We start from the raw sequence: 17,759 nt of genomic DNA, 5'->3' as shown, positions 1-17,759 counted from the left end.
GGCAACATGTTACAATTACACAAAAAGTTACAAACGGTTTAATGAGTTATCAAGTTTTACTAACCATTTTATAAATGCTCTATGTGCCCTCAACCTGCTGCAAGGACAACATCGAGACGATAGTTGAATTCGCCCCAAACGTCTCCCAGAGTGTCTTCTTTCACTGAAGTCACCGCTGCCGTGATTCGGTTTTTGAGGTCATCCAGACTAGTCGCTAATGGTGGCACAAAAACACGGTCTTTGACGTATCCCCACAATAAAAAGTCGCAGGGTGTAATGTCTGGGGATCTTGGGGGCCAAGAGTGTAGCGCCAAGTCTTGGGGTCCCGTGCGACCTATCCAACGTTGAGGCAGTGTGGCATTTAGAAAACGTCGAACCTGCAGGTGCCAATGTGGCGGTGCTCCGTCTTGTTGAAAAATAAAGTCATCAGAATCTTCATTAAGTTATGGAAAGAGCCAGTTCTGCAGCATTTCGAGATAGGTTTGCCCCGTAACTGTTTTTCTCTCAAAAAAGAAAGGCCATAAACCTTTATTTGAGAAACGGCACAAAACACGTTCACTTTCGGGGAATCACGCTCATGCTCTACAGTTTCGTGTGGATTCTCTAGTCCCCATATGCGCACATTGTGACGGTTAACTTTACCGCTTAGATGAAACGTTGCTTCATCACTAAAAATCAAACGCGGTAAGAAGCTGTCGTCTTCCATGTTCTGTAACATCGCATCACTAAATTCTACATGCTTTCCTTTGTCACCTGTACGAAGAGCCTGTACCAGGTGCAACCGGTATGGCCTCAGGATTCAACGTCGCCTTAACACACGCCAGACAGTCGTATGAGGGATCGCAAGTTCTCGGCTGGCACGACGAGTGGACTTGCGCGGGCTATGCAGAAAACTCTCTTGAATTCTTCTCACGTTTTCTTCTGAAGTGCGTGGTCGCCCTGGGCTCTTCCCTTTACATAAACAGCCTGTTTCCTCAAATTGTCGGTACCAACGACGACTGCTCTTTGGCATTGGCGGAACAATGCCAAAATGCCGTTGAAACGCATGCTGCACCGCAATTACAGATTCAGTCTTGCTGAAATGCAGAACGCAAAACGCCGTGTTGCGGGGTGGCCATCTTGCGAACGACTGGGGCTAGAGGCTGTTGGTGCGCTGGGAGCGCCATCTAGCGGTGGTCATTTGAAACTCTATGCCCCGCCCTTTCAAGTGGTAAGAGGTTCATTTATGGGCGGTTCGTGGTTGCAGAGATATAGCGATTTCAAATCGGGTCCATCTTTTTGAAACACCCTGTATAATTATACCAAGTTTGGTGAAAATCCCATGAGTTGTCACAAATTAGCTCGGTAACATAATTTCTACCCGACGTGTCTGACGTTTGGCCTTCGACCTCTTGACCTCAAAATCTAATCACATCATCTTTACCTCATTATACATACTTGCACTAAGTTTGACTAAGATCACTTAAGCCATTCTCAACTTCTTGCAGTAACGAAAACCTATCACGGATGGACGGACGGATGGACAGACAGACAGATAGCCAGACGGACAACCTGAAAACATAATGCCTTGGGTGACTTCGTCGGCGGAGGCATAAAAAGCAACATGAATGATGATTATGATGATTATGATGATAATCCTTATAGTCACAATGTTGTTGCATAATCTAGAAACATCCTCAAGATCTGCAAAACTTGATAATAAAAAAAATTGCAACTTAAACTCTCCCTCTCCCCAATCCGATGCCATTTAAAACATTTGGAGGAGTTTTCAGGAAGTTCCAGAAAGTTGACTTGGGGGATTCACACTTAAGCCACCACAATGACTAGTCTACCACAACACGACCACCACCAACATCACCCATCACTCACAAATTGTGCAGACCTCAATACAAACAGCCCTAAGACTCTATCTCCTACTTGGCATCATCACCTCGCCAGCCTCCGAATTAAACTAGCGGGCCAAGAACACTCAGGAACCTTCCAGCTTCTGGTACACAACAGAATCAAACTTTCACATGATCCACATGCATGGACAGATCAACTGTGCTGAACAGAGCAGATACGTGAAGCGTGCCCAACGAGCTGCTTTGCTCACCAAGACCGTTGCAAAAAGGTGCCTGTTCTCTTCGTCGTGTTTCCCTCGTCACATTTGCACCAGTCGAGAGAGACTCTTCATCTGAAGGCTGAAACACAAAAGAGACATTGTAATGTCCAATGTACCCAAATCACACCGGTAATGAAGCAAGGACGGAAAATGAAATACTGATTTGCTGTCCCAGCCAAGCACTTGTTTCGACGGCGACTACATTCCAGGTTCAAATCCCATACAGTGTTATGACTTATCCATAGACTTACACTCTAAAAATTAATATGAATGTGCAATGGTGTCCAGCAATATCCTTTTCCAACGTGGAATATTTACGAGCTCCTCCAGGAGGTTTAGTCAAAGAATAATTCTGAAAACATCAATGACAGTGACAACTCGACTCGTACATGAATTTTATCGATTTGGGGATGTTCAAAAACGCATACGTTTGGGCAGGATCACGTGGTGTGGAAGAAAAGTGATCTTTCTTCCTTTTATAAGGGGTGAGGTACAACAGTACCAGGCTTCTGCCTTGCCCACTGTACTACTCCACTTCCGACCACCCCACCTTATGGATATCCTCTCTCACAAAACCTTCCCATCTCAACCACAGTCTACCCCTTTTCCTCCGACATTGCTCAATCAACCAATCCGTTCTCTTTGCCATTCAGTCGTCCTCCATTCACACCAGTGTCCAGCCCACTTCAGCCAGCTTTTAATCAATCTCATCTGCACATTAATCTCCTCCCCCAGTTCATCAATCCTCCTCCTCCCCCATTCACCCTCTTCATGCATGTAGGCATGCATGGATGTATGTATGTATGTATGTATGCACGTATGTATGTACGCACATATGCATGTATGAACACACATATGTATGGAAGCATGTGTGCACATGCTTATATGTATGTTTTTTTGTTTATTTTGTATACTGAATCGAGGCTCGTGAAAGAGCTGACATTTACTTCACAAACAAATCAACCAGACAAACAAAATATATAAAAAGAGGGAGCGGAAGACAAGAGAATGGCAAGCACACAAACACTTGAGAGCACACAACATTTAAGAGTATGGATGTATATATGGAATGGATGGATGTATGTATGCACATGTTTATGCATGTATAGATACATATATGGATGGATTGATGGGCGCATGTATGCAGACGTTTATGCATATATGGATGCATGTATGTATGGACTCATTTATGCATATCTGGATGCTATCGATGCAATATGGAGGTATGGACGCATGGATGCACATGTTTATGCATGTACGGATGGATGCATGGATGTACATGTTTATGCATGTATGTATGCATGCATGGATGCATGCATGCATGCATGCATGTATGTATGTATGTATGTGAGAATATAATTAAAGAGAAAGGAAAAGACAAGTCAATATTTAACAGTAATAATAAAAACTGCTAATGGTGCAATACTTGACAAAAACTCAGAAGAACCATTTTCCTTTAAACACACGATGTCAGATAAGACAACAAAATTGAGCTTTGCAAAGTTGGCGGCGCCATGCCATCTGACCTCATTCCCCGACCAACGCTTGTTACCACTGTCCACGCTGTTGAAACCGGAATCGAGAAGTCCGCTCGGCCTGTGTGCCAGGAACTCATCGGGCAAGCTGTGGGGGCACGCATCATCGGCAGCACAACGTTACACCCGAGCGAGACACACACACAGTCCAAATAAGTAAATGAAGTGCTTGTTGAGCCTTATCCCCAGGCATGGGAACTGCCTGTGAAAGTTAAAATCGACTATAAGCGCCACAAAAGTGTCTCTGTTCACGGCATGCCAAGTTACGCAAAGCCCCCTTTACACCCACCGGCCTGCACATGACTTGCTCGTTCGTTAAAGCGATTGCACTTCCACCACGGAACATGCACAAAGGGGAATGCTACACCAAACCACATGTGTTCGGTGAGAGGATCACTCCTCCTAATCAGCCAACAGTATACATATTTAAATTAAAGGAGCATTACCTGCAGAGAACTAGAGGGCTGCGATCGGAGATTGCTGATGGTTTCCGGTATCGGCAACTTGTAATATTAGCCAATTGGTAGCACTTGAAATTCTGCTTAATCATGAAAACATGATTATATATATTCATGAAAACAAACGTATTATTTTTTCCCAAAAAGCGGGACACCACGGACACCAAGACTAAACACACTTGATGCGTCTCTCTGGGAACTACAACTACAAAGTACACAAAGAACACTCCAACCCCAACTTCCCTATTTTTCCTCTCCATTGAAAAAGTGCAGTTTTAAGTAAAATAAATACATGATGATGCAAAATGATATACGAGTGCAGCAATTAGATGATTTGAGAATGATGGGGGAAACAAACAAACATACATCCTCATGGCAAGCACTCAGCATGACAATGTAGTTCGTTTTATCGTCATTTCAACCAGACAAAGAAACCACCAAAATTTCAGGGTTGTACCGTTTCCTGTTGTACCATAATACAAGTCAAAGGTTTTGGAGATGAGAGGGTGGGGAGCAAGATTCAGCTCAATTCACAATTTTGTCGGAGGCAAAAAAGCCCTCAAAAGGTTTAAGTCGATATTATGCATCCGATAAAAGCCTCATCAGTGAAACAGACCGAGACAGGGGGCCTCAGTTGCCAACATGGCGACAGACAAAAAGACATTTGTAGCCCGTCCAACTCGGCCCACGCGCACAACTCGAGCCAAGTCGGAGACGTGCTCTCGCCAGATGGTAGAGCACAATTGTACGACATCCAGCAGCTCACAAATGCAAATATGGATGCCAGCTTTCGACTTCGGCAGGAACAGTTTGTTGTGATACACAGGGTAAGTCGTCGGTATAAAAATAAAAATAAAAAAAGGAAAAAGTACCTACATTTAAAATGTCAAAAAAACCCTCATCATGCCGTCTCAATCAAACAATTCACCGACGTATATTAAATAATCACAACTTTGACTGCATGTCTATAATAAATAATGCAACAAGGAAGCAAGTACTTAATAATTTATATATAAAAGCAACCAAAACACGCAAGAAGTACCGTACATCAAGTTACATTTGTTTTAAAGGGTCTATGAATGATCAAAAGCAACTCACCACAAATTCGAGCTCGACGCTCGAAAGCGGTTTTCGAATTGCAAATCCGGAAGCTTGCTTTGCTTACAGGCTTCGATGTTCAAGTACTTGAAAATGTGATGCTTTCCTTTGATGCATACCTGCACACATTACATCAAAGCTCATCCCACGCTGACATGCAACACAATAAAGCCACAGAGACCGCTTGTTTCACTCATGAGATCCAAATCCTTTGAGGGGAGGTTTACACTCGATAGGCCGGGGTCGGTTGGTATTTCCAATTATCAATCTTAGATGCTCGCGTAGGCACAGAGGTTTAAAGGAATGCTCATCAACAGTGGACTGCGAGCGAAGTTCAGTTGTCAGTGCAATACCCCCAGGAATAATTACGGCACGAGATGTATACCGTAAGGAATTGTGGGATATAGCTGCGCTCAATGGATTTCAAGATGGCGGCAGCGAGAGAGCGATGGAAGGAGCTTTTGTTATGGAGAAGTTGAAGTCTCCTCAGTCACATTCCCATGTGACGGTCTCCAAGTGAGAGTACCTCGTGTGCACCAGTAACCATACTAATTCGCTAAATTTTCGTGACAATTTCTCGCTTTCAAATCCAATTGCTTGATAGCTACGAAAACAAAACTCACTGAAAGGGTGAAACACGAGTCATCAGCACGACAAAAACTCATACCTGAGCTGGAGGGCTGCGTAGAGGGTTGTGGTCCAAAACAAAGGTCTGCAGATGGTGCAGCTTGCGAAAGCTTACAGGTATCTCCAACACCCGATTGCAAGAGAAATCGAGGTGGATTAGACAAAGGTCTGCCAACTCTGAAAAAGGTGACAATAAAGTCGAGTGCTGGTGATGGAAGCCGGTGGGCGATCGCTACCAAAATGGTACACATGGCTGGTATTTGATCATACCAAGGTATGCACACATGCAACACAAGCACACCTTGCATAGCCTACATCGGAGACTTTCATTGGCAGAACATGAAGGTAATAAGTACCGACAATTTGTCACTTTGGACAGGTAAGACCCTCAAAGTGAGTCACCTGCTCAAAATATATTGAACATCTTGAATGACCACAAATGAAGGCAGACTAAACTTACCATCGAAATGAGAACGGCACTCAGTAGAATGCATACTTGCGCCATGCTGAACAGTTTATGCTTTGTATCCCACGGATATACCGGATCTGCGTCCAGACCTTAACTAAAATATAATCAGCTTGTTCATGTCATCTTACCAACTCAACCACCAAGTTTTATCATAATCCGTCCACAACTTTTGGAAACATTGTGCTATACGTATATCCTTTTTGGGCCCATCTCTCAATGAAGAATCAGATTAGAAATTCTTGTATCTGGATCCGGATCTTCACCAAAATCGAATCAATTAGTCCTCGTCACACAACCACCCAACCTGTCCACCAAGTTTCGTCCAAATCCGTCCACAACTTTTTGAGATATCCTGTGAAAACAACCTCTGTCCAACTTCGGTGGCAGAGGTAACAACTTCCAAAATAAATAAATAAATAAAGGAGGTTATGGCTCTTGAGCTCCAAGCACATGAGCATGGGGAGTGAGATATACAAACAAAACATACCTCCTTTTAACTAAATATTCTGAAGTTTTCATAATGAAAAAAATATGTAGGAAAAAAAGTATTCAAACCTTCCAATGCTTTTTCTATATGTCCAAAGCGTTACAACATTTGTACACCGACGAGACGATGGGAAGACTCACCGTCAGGTAAGCTAACGAGGTTATTCCGCCGTACACTTAAGTCGCGCAAGGCAGTCAGGCCAGATACTTGTTGAGGCAATGCCTGGATCTCATTACAGCTGACGTCCTGAAATACAAAAACAGCAATGTCCATCAAAATAGGTTGTCCGTGACCAAGACGGTCGGTACTTTCTGGAAATGACAGTTTGACATAATTTGGGAGAAGTAATGCAAACAAATTTGAATTGGTGAAGGTCATGAAAATGATAATACCAAAGTGTAAAGGTACAAATGAGATAATAAAGGTAACACCTGTATAATCATGTGCATCCACTACAACTGTTTTGGAAAACTTTGAGCTAAAGACTAACTTTAAAAGTTCCTAACAGTCATTGCAGATGGCCTATACGTTATTCAAGTTTGCCTTGGGCATTTTCAATGTGCGCAGCACATGTAACATGTTTGGGGAATAACTAGGAGAGAAGCAATTGATCACCGCTTGTGGAATAAACAAAGAAGCCTTTCGACAATACGACCACCATCTTCCAAACTTCTGCCAGCACTCTTGGAAAATGTATTTAGAAGGCATTCCAGACAATTCCGTATTCTGTCTGTGACTGTCAACAGACAATCTGTAACTATCAGTACGTAAAATCCAAAGCACAATTTATTGGAATCTCCTGCGATGAGGCCTCAGCACAAGGCCTACGTCCCAGGCCGATCAATGGCCCATTATTTAACCACCTCTTCTCCGGCCTAGATTCATTCCTCTGTTCTCCGACACTCCCAAGTGACACAATCAGGCGTAATCTCTCACAATCCAGGCTTATTGCACAACTTGACTTTTTTTCTTCCTGTTTGTGGAACTGTCTTTCTGAGAACGATCAATTGCACTCTTCCCTCCAAAACTTTGAGCTGAAGGTGCACCATCATCTCGCGTCATCCCCCATCCCTACCATCAGTATCCTAACCCCATGAAGCATACCTAATCAAGCTATTACTTGTGGGTTACTGTGTTAGATATCCTCCTCTTGTGAGAGGTATATTCCAACAGTACGTAATTAATACTAGTGAAGTACCCGAGCTATGCACGGGTGGGAGGCCAGAAGCAAACAGGCAATGCAGATACAGCGAATGCTAAAGCATGAAACCAATAAATTCCACATTCCTGTAGCACCTTCAGTCGCACATCAGACATGGACAGCAAGTTCGTGAAGGACTTCCATGAAAAACGTACCCGTTGGCAAACAAACGGGTACGTTCACGTATAGAAACATCGATCGTGGGTCCGTGGCGAATCTGCATATGGCGATCCGCAAAGTTCACGTTTAGAAAGTAGAAACCATCACGGCATTCCGTCATTCACTTGAACTCGATATCTCTTTTTTCATTCCAAACAGCATAACTCCAATCACAAATTAAATAGCATTAATATAAAAAAGAAACTTTTAACAACATTCGTGACATAAACAAATATTTAAATCCTGATGTGAAGTTCCGTACGGTTGGGTGACGGTTCCACTTCCGCATTTACAGCAGGTTCATAATTCTCATCAAAATCTAAACAGTATTTGTAGAATTTCAATAAAAGCCACATCACTGTTCATATCGGTAAATATTATACCATCGTGTTTGGAAAAACTGGAAAATTGGAAAAATTGGAAAAACAATATAGCCTATTTTACTCCAGGGGGTCCCAGGATTACCCACCCAAAATATCGTTGCGATCGGTTCAGCCGTTTTCGCGGTACCTGCGAACGGACGGACGGGCATTTGGTGAATTATAGTAAGATACGTATGTAACTAGATGGTATTCATAGAATACCTACCCTGCGCGGTCAACTTGGTGTGAGCCAACTCTTCTATTTTTGAATGTTTCCTTTTTTTTTGATCCAATATGGCTGCCAGACCACGTGAGCGACGACATCATAAATTTATATTCTCCAAATAATTGTTGCATAGATCATGCTCAATAAATTTCAAACTGATCAGACGAAGGGTGGTCCCTGTCGAATTATGACGTCATAATTATGGCACCAATGACGTCATCTTTAACGACACCTATCCGTCATCTTTAACGACACTTATTCCCCATATGGAGTTCTTTACAATGAGCCACGTTTCAATTTTTAAAATGCCAACATGGCACACACTTTACTTTACTGAAATGTAGACACAAATGTTATATTTTCGTCAAAAATCGTCAGAATTTCGCCAAATCTGGTTTGGTCATGTGTTAATATATCTCAGCGATTGACAAATCTGAAATCAGAATTTTATGTGAGGTCAAAATGACCCCGTGAGGTCGCTCCGTCCTTTGCCTGCTCACGATGTGCAATGTGATAATTCCATGCCCACTCTAGAGGACTCTTCTTCTTCATGCAATAACAACTTCTAGCTTCCAGACCATACATCCAATCATCTTGAAATTTTGCACACATGTTACACTTCATTATCTCTACTATAATATAAAGTTTCACGTCGATTAATGAAGCGGTTCAAGAGTTATTTTTTTTAAATCCGTTTAATTTTTCATATCTGCCAAACCACGTGACCTGTCGCAAATTCCAAAAGGTCATTTTAGTAGACTGATATGCTGAACACATCTGTGAAGATTCCCCTCGATAGGATCAAAAATGAGGGAGGAGCTAGGTTTAAAAAGGTTATGCTTAAAAACGTCATAACTCCGAAACCATGTGATGCATGCCGTCATGCTCGTTGACTTTTTTGTTCGTCATGGGTATGCGATTCTGCCTGCAAAGTTTGGGCGATATCAGTTCAGTCGTTTAGGACCAAAATTGGATTTTAGTAGTTTTTCACTCAAAACAACATGGTGTCCGAACCACGTGACCTACGACGTCATGATAATTTTATTTCTGCATCAATTTATACCGTCAAATGGTCAAATGACCATTTTGACCAGAAGATGGTAAAAAATTTCATCCTGATCGGATAACTTTTACTTGTCAAATTATGACGTCATAACGGCGACATCTATGACGTCATCATTCACATATGTTATTCCGCCTGGAGAGTTCTTTGCAATGAGATCTGTCTCAATTATTTCTGTTCAGCGGTTTTTGAGATATAGAGGTGCAAAGTTTTTTGTTTTTTCCAAGATGATGCCCGTACCACGTGACCTGTGACGTCATAATATTCACTAAAATATTCTACAGGAGGCCCTCCTATGGTGAAAATTTCATGTCAATCGGACCAACGGTTGCCGAGAAAATGATTTTTTTTTTAAATGCAGACACGCAGGTACGTACTTACGACGTACCCGAATGCTTAACCCTGCCTTTCGCTTCGCGAGCGCAGGGTAATAAATGGACAGGATGCAACCGATGTTCAAACAGTATGTAATTAATAGATTATATAGTCACACGGCTAAGCCTGGTGTTGGCTTAGCGGTTAGGGTGCTGGCTTGGGATCCTCGGATCCTGGGTTCGAATCCCGGTCGATTGCTGAATTAACACCAGGGCGGTTGACTCAGCCTGTCATCCTTCTGAGGTCGGTAAATTGAGTAACAGATAACTGGTAATTCCCTGTGTGTCGCAAGAGGCGACTAACAGGGTTGATGGCAGGAAGGGCATCCGGCCATAAAACATTGCTTCAAAAAGGGGACCATGGTGCCCAAAAATGGCCAAAAATGGCCTCTAAAGGCAGTTCTTCTTCTTCTATCATCACACGGCTTCACAAAGCGTGTTTTCATTATATGTATATTTGAGGAAGAAGACGATTTTGTCACAAACATACATACATACATACATACATACATACATACATACATACATACATACGTTCCATTACAATAAGATTTGTACCACGTTTGATTTAAATGCCTTCAGCTGTTCTCAAGTATCACATTTCTACCTGGCATTACCTCTGACCTTTGAGGCCAAAATCTAATCAGTTCATAATTGCATCATACGACAGCGCCTTCTGAAAATATTCATACCCCTTGACCGTTACGTTAGTATATTCATACCCCACATTTTATTGTTGCAGCCTGAATATAAAATGGATGAAATTAAGATTTTTTTTCATCACTGATCTACACATAATACTGTTCCTCATAATGTCAAAGTGGAATATTTTTTATTTTTTAGAATTTTTTACAGATTAATTAAAAATGGAAAGCTGAAATTTATTGAGTCAAAAAGTATTCAACCCCTTTGCTATGACATTCCAAATTGAGCTCCGGTGCATCCAATTTCCTTTGATCATCCTTTAGATCTCTCTACAACATGATTGGAGACCACCTGTGGCCAATTCAATTGATTGTACATAATTTAGAAAGAAACATTTCTATACAAGGTACTACAGTTGAAAGTGCATGTCAGAGCAGAAACTCTACCATAGAATCCAAGGAACTGTCAGTAGAACTCCAAGATAGAATTTTGAAGAGGCATCAACCTCGAGAAGAGTATTTAAAAAATTATAGAGTGTTGAAGGTTCCCAAGAGCACAGTGAGCTCCAATCATTAGGAAATGGAAAGAATATGGAACTACCCAGACTCTTCCTCGAGCTGGCAGTCTGACCAAACTGAGCAACCGGGAAAGAAGGACCTTGGTCATTGAGGTGATCAAGAACCCAATGATCACTCTGACAGAACGACAGATTTCCTTGGCTCAGATGGGAGAACCTGCCGGAAAGACCACTGCAGGACTTCACAAATCTACGCTTTATGGGAGAGTGGCCAGAAGGAAGCCACTCCTGAGAAAAAGGCACACGACAGCACACCTGTAGTTTGCTAAAAGGCACATGAAAGACTCAGAGCATGAAGCAAAATATTCTGTGGTCTGATGAGACGAAAATTGAACTCTTTGGCATGAATGAAAAGCGTTACGTCTGGCAGAAACCGAGCACAGCTCATCACCAATCTAACACCATCCCTACCGTAAAGCATGGTGGTGGCAGCATCATGCTATGGGGATGCTTTTCAGTGGCACAAACTGGTGGACTTGTAAGGATAGAGGGAACAATGAATGGAGCCAAATACAGGTAAATCCTTGAGGAGAACCCACTTCAGAGTGTGAAAGACCTTACACTGCAGCAAAGATTTACGTTCCAACAGGACAATGACCCCAATTATACAGCCAAAGCAACAATGGAATGGCTTCAGAACAAGAATGTGAAAGACCTTGAGTGGCCTAGACAAACCCCAGACTTGAATCCCATTGAGAATCTGTGGAAAGACTTGAAGTTTGTTGTTCACTAACGCTCCCCATCCAACTTGACAGAGATTGAACAAATCTGCAAGGAAGAATGGGAGAAACTCCCCAAATCCAGATGTGCAAAGCTGCCGCAGACTCAAATCCAGAAATAGACATACCCAAGACTCAGAGCTGTAATTGCTGCCAAAGGCACTTCTACAAAGTATTGACTCAGGGGGCTGAATACTGTTATGTCGGTGGGGGTAGTGATATGTAGAGCCAGATAGATCTGTGTAGGTAACGTGTTCATCTGTCACGGTAAGGAAACCACCCTGTAATAAGTTTCATGTGTAGGCGATTTGTCGGTTAAGATGTCTACCTGTGGACATACCAGGATGTTCGTGTGATAAGTAGAGTTAGGGATTAAAGAGTAGCACTCCTGTGTGTCTCACCTGGTCAGCCAAACCTTTGTCCCTTTAGGCAATGCACACCTGTAGACACCATAGATAGGTCTCTAGCACAACACTAAATGATTCCCTTCTCCTGACATGACTTTGGAAGGAAACCAGGCCAGGACACCGCCGCATGGCCGCTGCCAATTACACCTCCGACAGGCCTATCCACCTCGAGTGCCACGCGCTATGACCACGGAACAGGGGACGAGAGTTGGGGTGGCGCGGTAGGGGTGAACCTCCAGCCGGCGAGTCAGTGGAGGGCACTGATTGGGTAGCGCGCCAAGGCTGATGTAACGTCACCAGCAAGGTTATTTAAGAGAGCGCCGAACGCCAGAGAGAGGGAGATGGAGATGGAGATGGAGATGGAGAGGGAGAGGGAGATGGAGATGGAGAGGGAGAGGGAGAGGGAGGGGGAGATGGAGAGGGAGAGGGAGAGGGAGATGGAGAGGGAGATGGAGAGGGAGAGGGAGAGGGAGATGGAGATGGAGATGGAGATGGAGATGGAGATGGAGATGGAGATGGAGATGGAGAGGGAGAGGGAGATGGAGAGGGAGAGGGAGAGGGAGATGGAGATGGAGATGGAGATGGAGATGGAGATGGAGATGGAGATGGAGATGGAGAGGGAGATGGAGATGGAGAGGGAGATGGAGAGGGAGATGGAGAGGGAGATGGAGAGGGAGAGGGAGATGGAGAGGGAGAGGGAGAGGGAGATGGAGAGGGAGATGGAGAGGGAGATGGAGAGGGAGATGGAGATGGAGATGGAGATGGAGAGGGAGAGGGAGAGGGAGATGGAGAGGGAGATGGAGATGGAGATGGAGATGGAGATGGAGATGGAGAGGGAGATGGAGAAGATGGAGATGGAGATGGAGAGAGAGAGAGAGAGAGAGAGAGAGAGAGAGTTGGTCTGGAGAGTCTCTTGCGGTTCGTGCTCTTGCTTGCGCAGCTAGCCCTTTTGGACATCCGGTGCTTTGTCTTGCGCAGCCCGAGTTGAGTTGAGATAAAGCCCGAGTGGAGTTCGCTTGTTCTTGCACGTTCGCTTCGGGAGAGCTGACTGGGACGTGGCAGGCCGATCGTGTGTGAAGATCGACCTCGCTTGGAGCCGCTAGCCTGCGTTGCACGCGCGGTGCTTTTCCTGCTTTGGGGCCTCGTGTGCGAACGGAGTGGGCGTTGGCTCGGGCCTTTGCGTTGCTGTGGTGCTGGAGCGTGGGGCCTGGTGGTGTGCGACGGAGCTTGGGGACGCAAGACGACAGACAAGATAAGGCCGCATCCGCAGAACATTTTACAATTACATAACGGACGTTTTTTAGCCGCGTCGCAGACGCTGCTCATAGAGTGCCCTCTGCTGTTGTTGTTGTTGTTCTTCTTCTTCTTCTTGTTCTTCTTGTTCTTGCAGAGAAGACAAAACCTCAAAGCTCCACCCATTCTGGGAACCATAGCTCCACCCATTCTGGGAGAGCCTTCATATAAACAAATATCCACCATTTTATTAACTCGCATAGCTTTGAGGCCTGTTTTGTAGGCCCGTGGTGTCTTCCTCTCACACAGTTTTATTTGAAATCAAATTCGATATATCATTTCATTTTTCACAGTCGCTAACATAGTTTTAGACTTGGTTGAAAAAAAACTGGAAGAAAATCCGATGAAAGTTGCCCTTTATAGAACGAAATGAATTCTCAAAGGCCTGTAACTTCAAGTCCATTGAGATTTTTTTTTTTTTTAATCGCGGCATGGTCAGTCATACACCGCCCGAAATAACAGACGGGAAAATGCCGAGATATATTAAAAATTCGTCCATTTGATGACAATCGTCACGATGAAATATTTAATTTATACGTCGTCACAATAATGTGGAGAGAGGAGCATAGCTTCGTTCACGTGTCACCACACACGGGAAATTGCCGAGATATATTAAAAATTCGTCGCCACACACGGGAAATTGCCGAGATATATTTTCACTTTGCACAAAAATAACATCAAGTAATCGAATCAATAGGAATGTCCTGTGCCTATAACATCGACGTTATAGGCACAGCTGCATCTAGGCATTGTGTAACATCGACGCGGCTTTTGTTTTAATTAAAACTTTTTGTACTTGTTCTTTTTATTAATTCATATTCCTGTGTCTCGTTTCTGAAATCTGTCGTGTGGGGACGTACCGATTAGGATATTTATTACCGGCGCGTGCTTTTCCCTGTCCCGATTTTCTTTGCAATAAACCCTTGTATTATTTTCCTTTCCCATTTAAAATCTGTGCCCTGTTGAATTACTTTCCTTGCAGGATCGAAGCTGCAGTCGGCGCACAAGGTAAGCTTTTTGCGCAGCTTCCATTGTCCTTCTTCCTCCCGTGCGACATAGTAAAATCCGTATTGGTTGTTGCCTCCGAATAAACCGTTTAGGCCTATCCACGATCTTCTGGTGTTAACCGGGAGTCCCACGACAATACTTATGTAAATTAGATATTTCTTTCATTTTCAATCTTTTTTCTTTTAATTTCTAAAAACATTTTTCACTTTGTCATTATGGGGTATATTGTGCAGATCGGTGACAAAAATACTAAATTTAATCAATTTTAAATTTAGGCTGCAACAACAAAATGTGAAAAAGTCAATGGCCTCTAAAGGCGGTTCTTCTTCTTCTATAGTCACATGGCTTCACACTTATTCACAAGTTAGCACATCAACAGAATTTTTACAGAACAGGACCTTTGACCTCTTGACCCCATAATCTAATCAGTTCATCTTTTCATCATTACACATACCTGTACCAAGTTTGAATTAGATCCCTTCATCTGTTTTTAAATTATCGCGGTAACGAAAAACCTATCACGGACGGAAGGACAACCAGAAAACATAATGCCTCCGGCAACTCAGTCGGCTCAATGGTTTGAGCTAAATGTAAAGTAAATGGTGTCACCGACATCACAGCTTCCCATGGCACACAGACAAATGTGAGGTCACATATTTCTCTGCATTTAAAAGTAAAACTTTGAAGCAATCTCCCTCTTATTGTCTGAAGTCATCAACATCGAAGTTACTCATGGAATGCAACAGAATGCATTAAGTAATAGCCAAGCTTTAATTAAATCGAGGGGTACGTTCCCAAAAACCTAAAATGATTTATTCCTTCAACACACAGGTAAGTTGCGCTTCACCTGTCTCAGGTGATGGAACCCTTGAGAAAAAGAAATGACAGCTCAGTCATGATCTCCAGATAAACTGGAGTGAAAGAACCAAGACCTCACTCTTAGACTTCTGGCTCACGATGTGTTGCCAGACTTCCTTGAACACCAAATTGTAATTGCAAACAAAGGGAATGGAAACTGAGTTAGTTTCTCTTGGTCTCAGATGTCACAATGCCACAAACAACATAAAAACAACAAAACAAAGCAAAACAGCCAAGGGGGAAAGTGTGCATAAATAAATAAAATATTACAAGTTTTAAAATCACAAAATAATTGTTAATTAAGGGATAGCCACATTGCAGAGAAACATCTGCTCTGTTAAATACACCTTGTCTTGTATTCACACATTTGGTTTAAAGGGCATCACACGTACACTCATTACATCATCGAAACACGTCCCACGAGGTGCCAAGTTCTCACCAGAGATGACAGCTCTTTGAGCTGGCCGGTCTCCTTGGGCAGGGAGCAAATCTTGTTGTTGCTGGCATTCAGAACTTGCAACGGCAGCCGACAAAGTGAGGCAGGTAAAACCGTTAGCTGGTTCCGGCTGCGACGGCAGGTGAAAACAAAACTTGGCATTTGAGATGAAGACGCGTTAATACAAATATATGCACGATCAGAGCGCGTTCATGTCCTGCCTTCTTCCCACGTGCGGAGAAATGCGCCCTTTAATAAGTGCACAACAATTGTATATATTTTTTCCTTATAAAGCTGACTGATAACCAAATCCTGTCTCCCGGGCATGGCTTCAAGAGTGAGGTGCGAAACTGCCCCCAAACACCCTTGCAGCCTAATTGTGACCTTTATTCTATGCCGAACCCCACCCATTACTAATGGTCGCTGGCAATGTTTAATACTCGCGTGAGGAAAATTTGAAGAAAATTGGACATACCCATGTATATTGACAGCTGACAGGATGGCCAAGACCCTAGAGGTACGCACACTATCCTCTAAATTATCTAACATGGGTTGGAATCCCAACCCAGCTATAAACTTTCATCCCGGTGTTTCACAGGCAGAGTTCATCAATGTGTGCTGTCCCTCAAATGGATGTTAAATGGACGTCCCATCTGTCGGTATTAGTTGGTGGACATTAAAGATCACGTGGTGTCCTTCACAAAGAGTAGGTGAGTTAACACCAGGACCCTGAACAAATTACAAATTCCTGCCCCAACTAATAGGGGGGGCACTGCATGAACGGCACAGCCGCACCTTCAGACAATGATACTAGCCCGCAGCCTTGTGCTGCATACGAATGAAGATGCATTTTTGCACATGAGTGGTGTATAGGTAAGTCACTGGTCTGCACACCTATCAGAAGTAAATATAATTAAAACCACAAATTAATCAGTTAATTCCATTTGATGATAATGACATAATAATAATAATAATAATAATAATAATAATAATAACAATAACAATAAACATGCCGCCATTTGTAAGTCATGCGAAGAAGAAGCAGGACGGAGTATTTCACATTCGGGTGACATTTTTTCTGTTTAAAATGGTACGTCGAAAATAATGACAATAACATTTTAATAATATTAATGTTATTACAAAATAACAATATCTAACAATAATAAAAGTAATACTAATAATAAGGAATAACATGGGCGAGCCTAAAGCATCATAGGCCAAGCGATTGTGAAAATGTATAATTTACACAAAAAGGACTGAATACAAATGGAAGGCGATTATATGCTCTCTTTTGCTTCGGCAAAGGGTTAGCCCAAAACGTCAGGACTTGTTTTTAGCTACGGCAGAACAACAACCACGTTCGTATTTGTTTTTGATCATCTTTTGTCACACATGCAGACCGTTGATTAATGCTGGAATAAGTGAATAAATTTTCAACGACATAGAATGGTGCACAGATGCACAAACACAGTCCCCCAAAACCCTGATAGACTCCCAAAGGGGGCAGGTGTTTCTAGTGCATTTCAATTACACTGGAAGAAAAGCAAGAAAGCAGCACGTACCATCTTATAAGTCTTTCAGATAACTCAGGATTCAATTTCAAGCAGAGCGGATGCTCCAGCCATTGTGTCGAGAATGGTGGTACAACGTAAT

The 17,759-nt window shown here is 42.9% G+C and overlaps 1 protein-coding gene across 9 annotated transcripts in view; it reads right to left on the bottom strand.

The window, feature by feature from the left end:
- The window catches only part of LOC137438964 (DISP complex protein LRCH3), a 94,143-nt gene that overhangs the window by 43,330 nt on the left and 33,054 nt on the right, over positions 1-17,759 (bottom strand). For all 9 annotated transcript variants that reach the window (XM_068134472.2, XM_068134474.2, XM_068134477.2 and 6 more), the window contains exons 3-8: positions 16,110-16,236; positions 6,919-7,024; positions 5,863-5,999; positions 5,196-5,314; positions 3,631-3,727; positions 2,096-2,183 (exon numbers count right to left, since the gene is read on the bottom strand). In XM_068134472.2, the coding sequence (XP_067990573.2) occupies positions 2,096-2,183; positions 3,631-3,727; positions 5,196-5,314; positions 5,863-5,999; positions 6,919-7,024; positions 16,110-16,236 (674 nt within the window). The remainder of the gene's footprint in view (positions 1-2,095; positions 2,184-3,630; positions 3,728-5,195; positions 5,315-5,862; positions 6,000-6,918; positions 7,025-16,109; positions 16,237-17,759) is intronic.

Source organism: Myxine glutinosa, chromosome 13, assembly GCF_964187855.1.
Source record: "Myxine glutinosa chromosome 13, kmMyxGlut1.1, whole genome shotgun sequence".
Taxonomy (NCBI): Eukaryota; Metazoa; Chordata; class Myxini; order Myxiniformes; family Myxinidae; genus Myxine; species Myxine glutinosa.
This window is presented reverse-complemented; position numbering and strand designations above follow the sequence as displayed.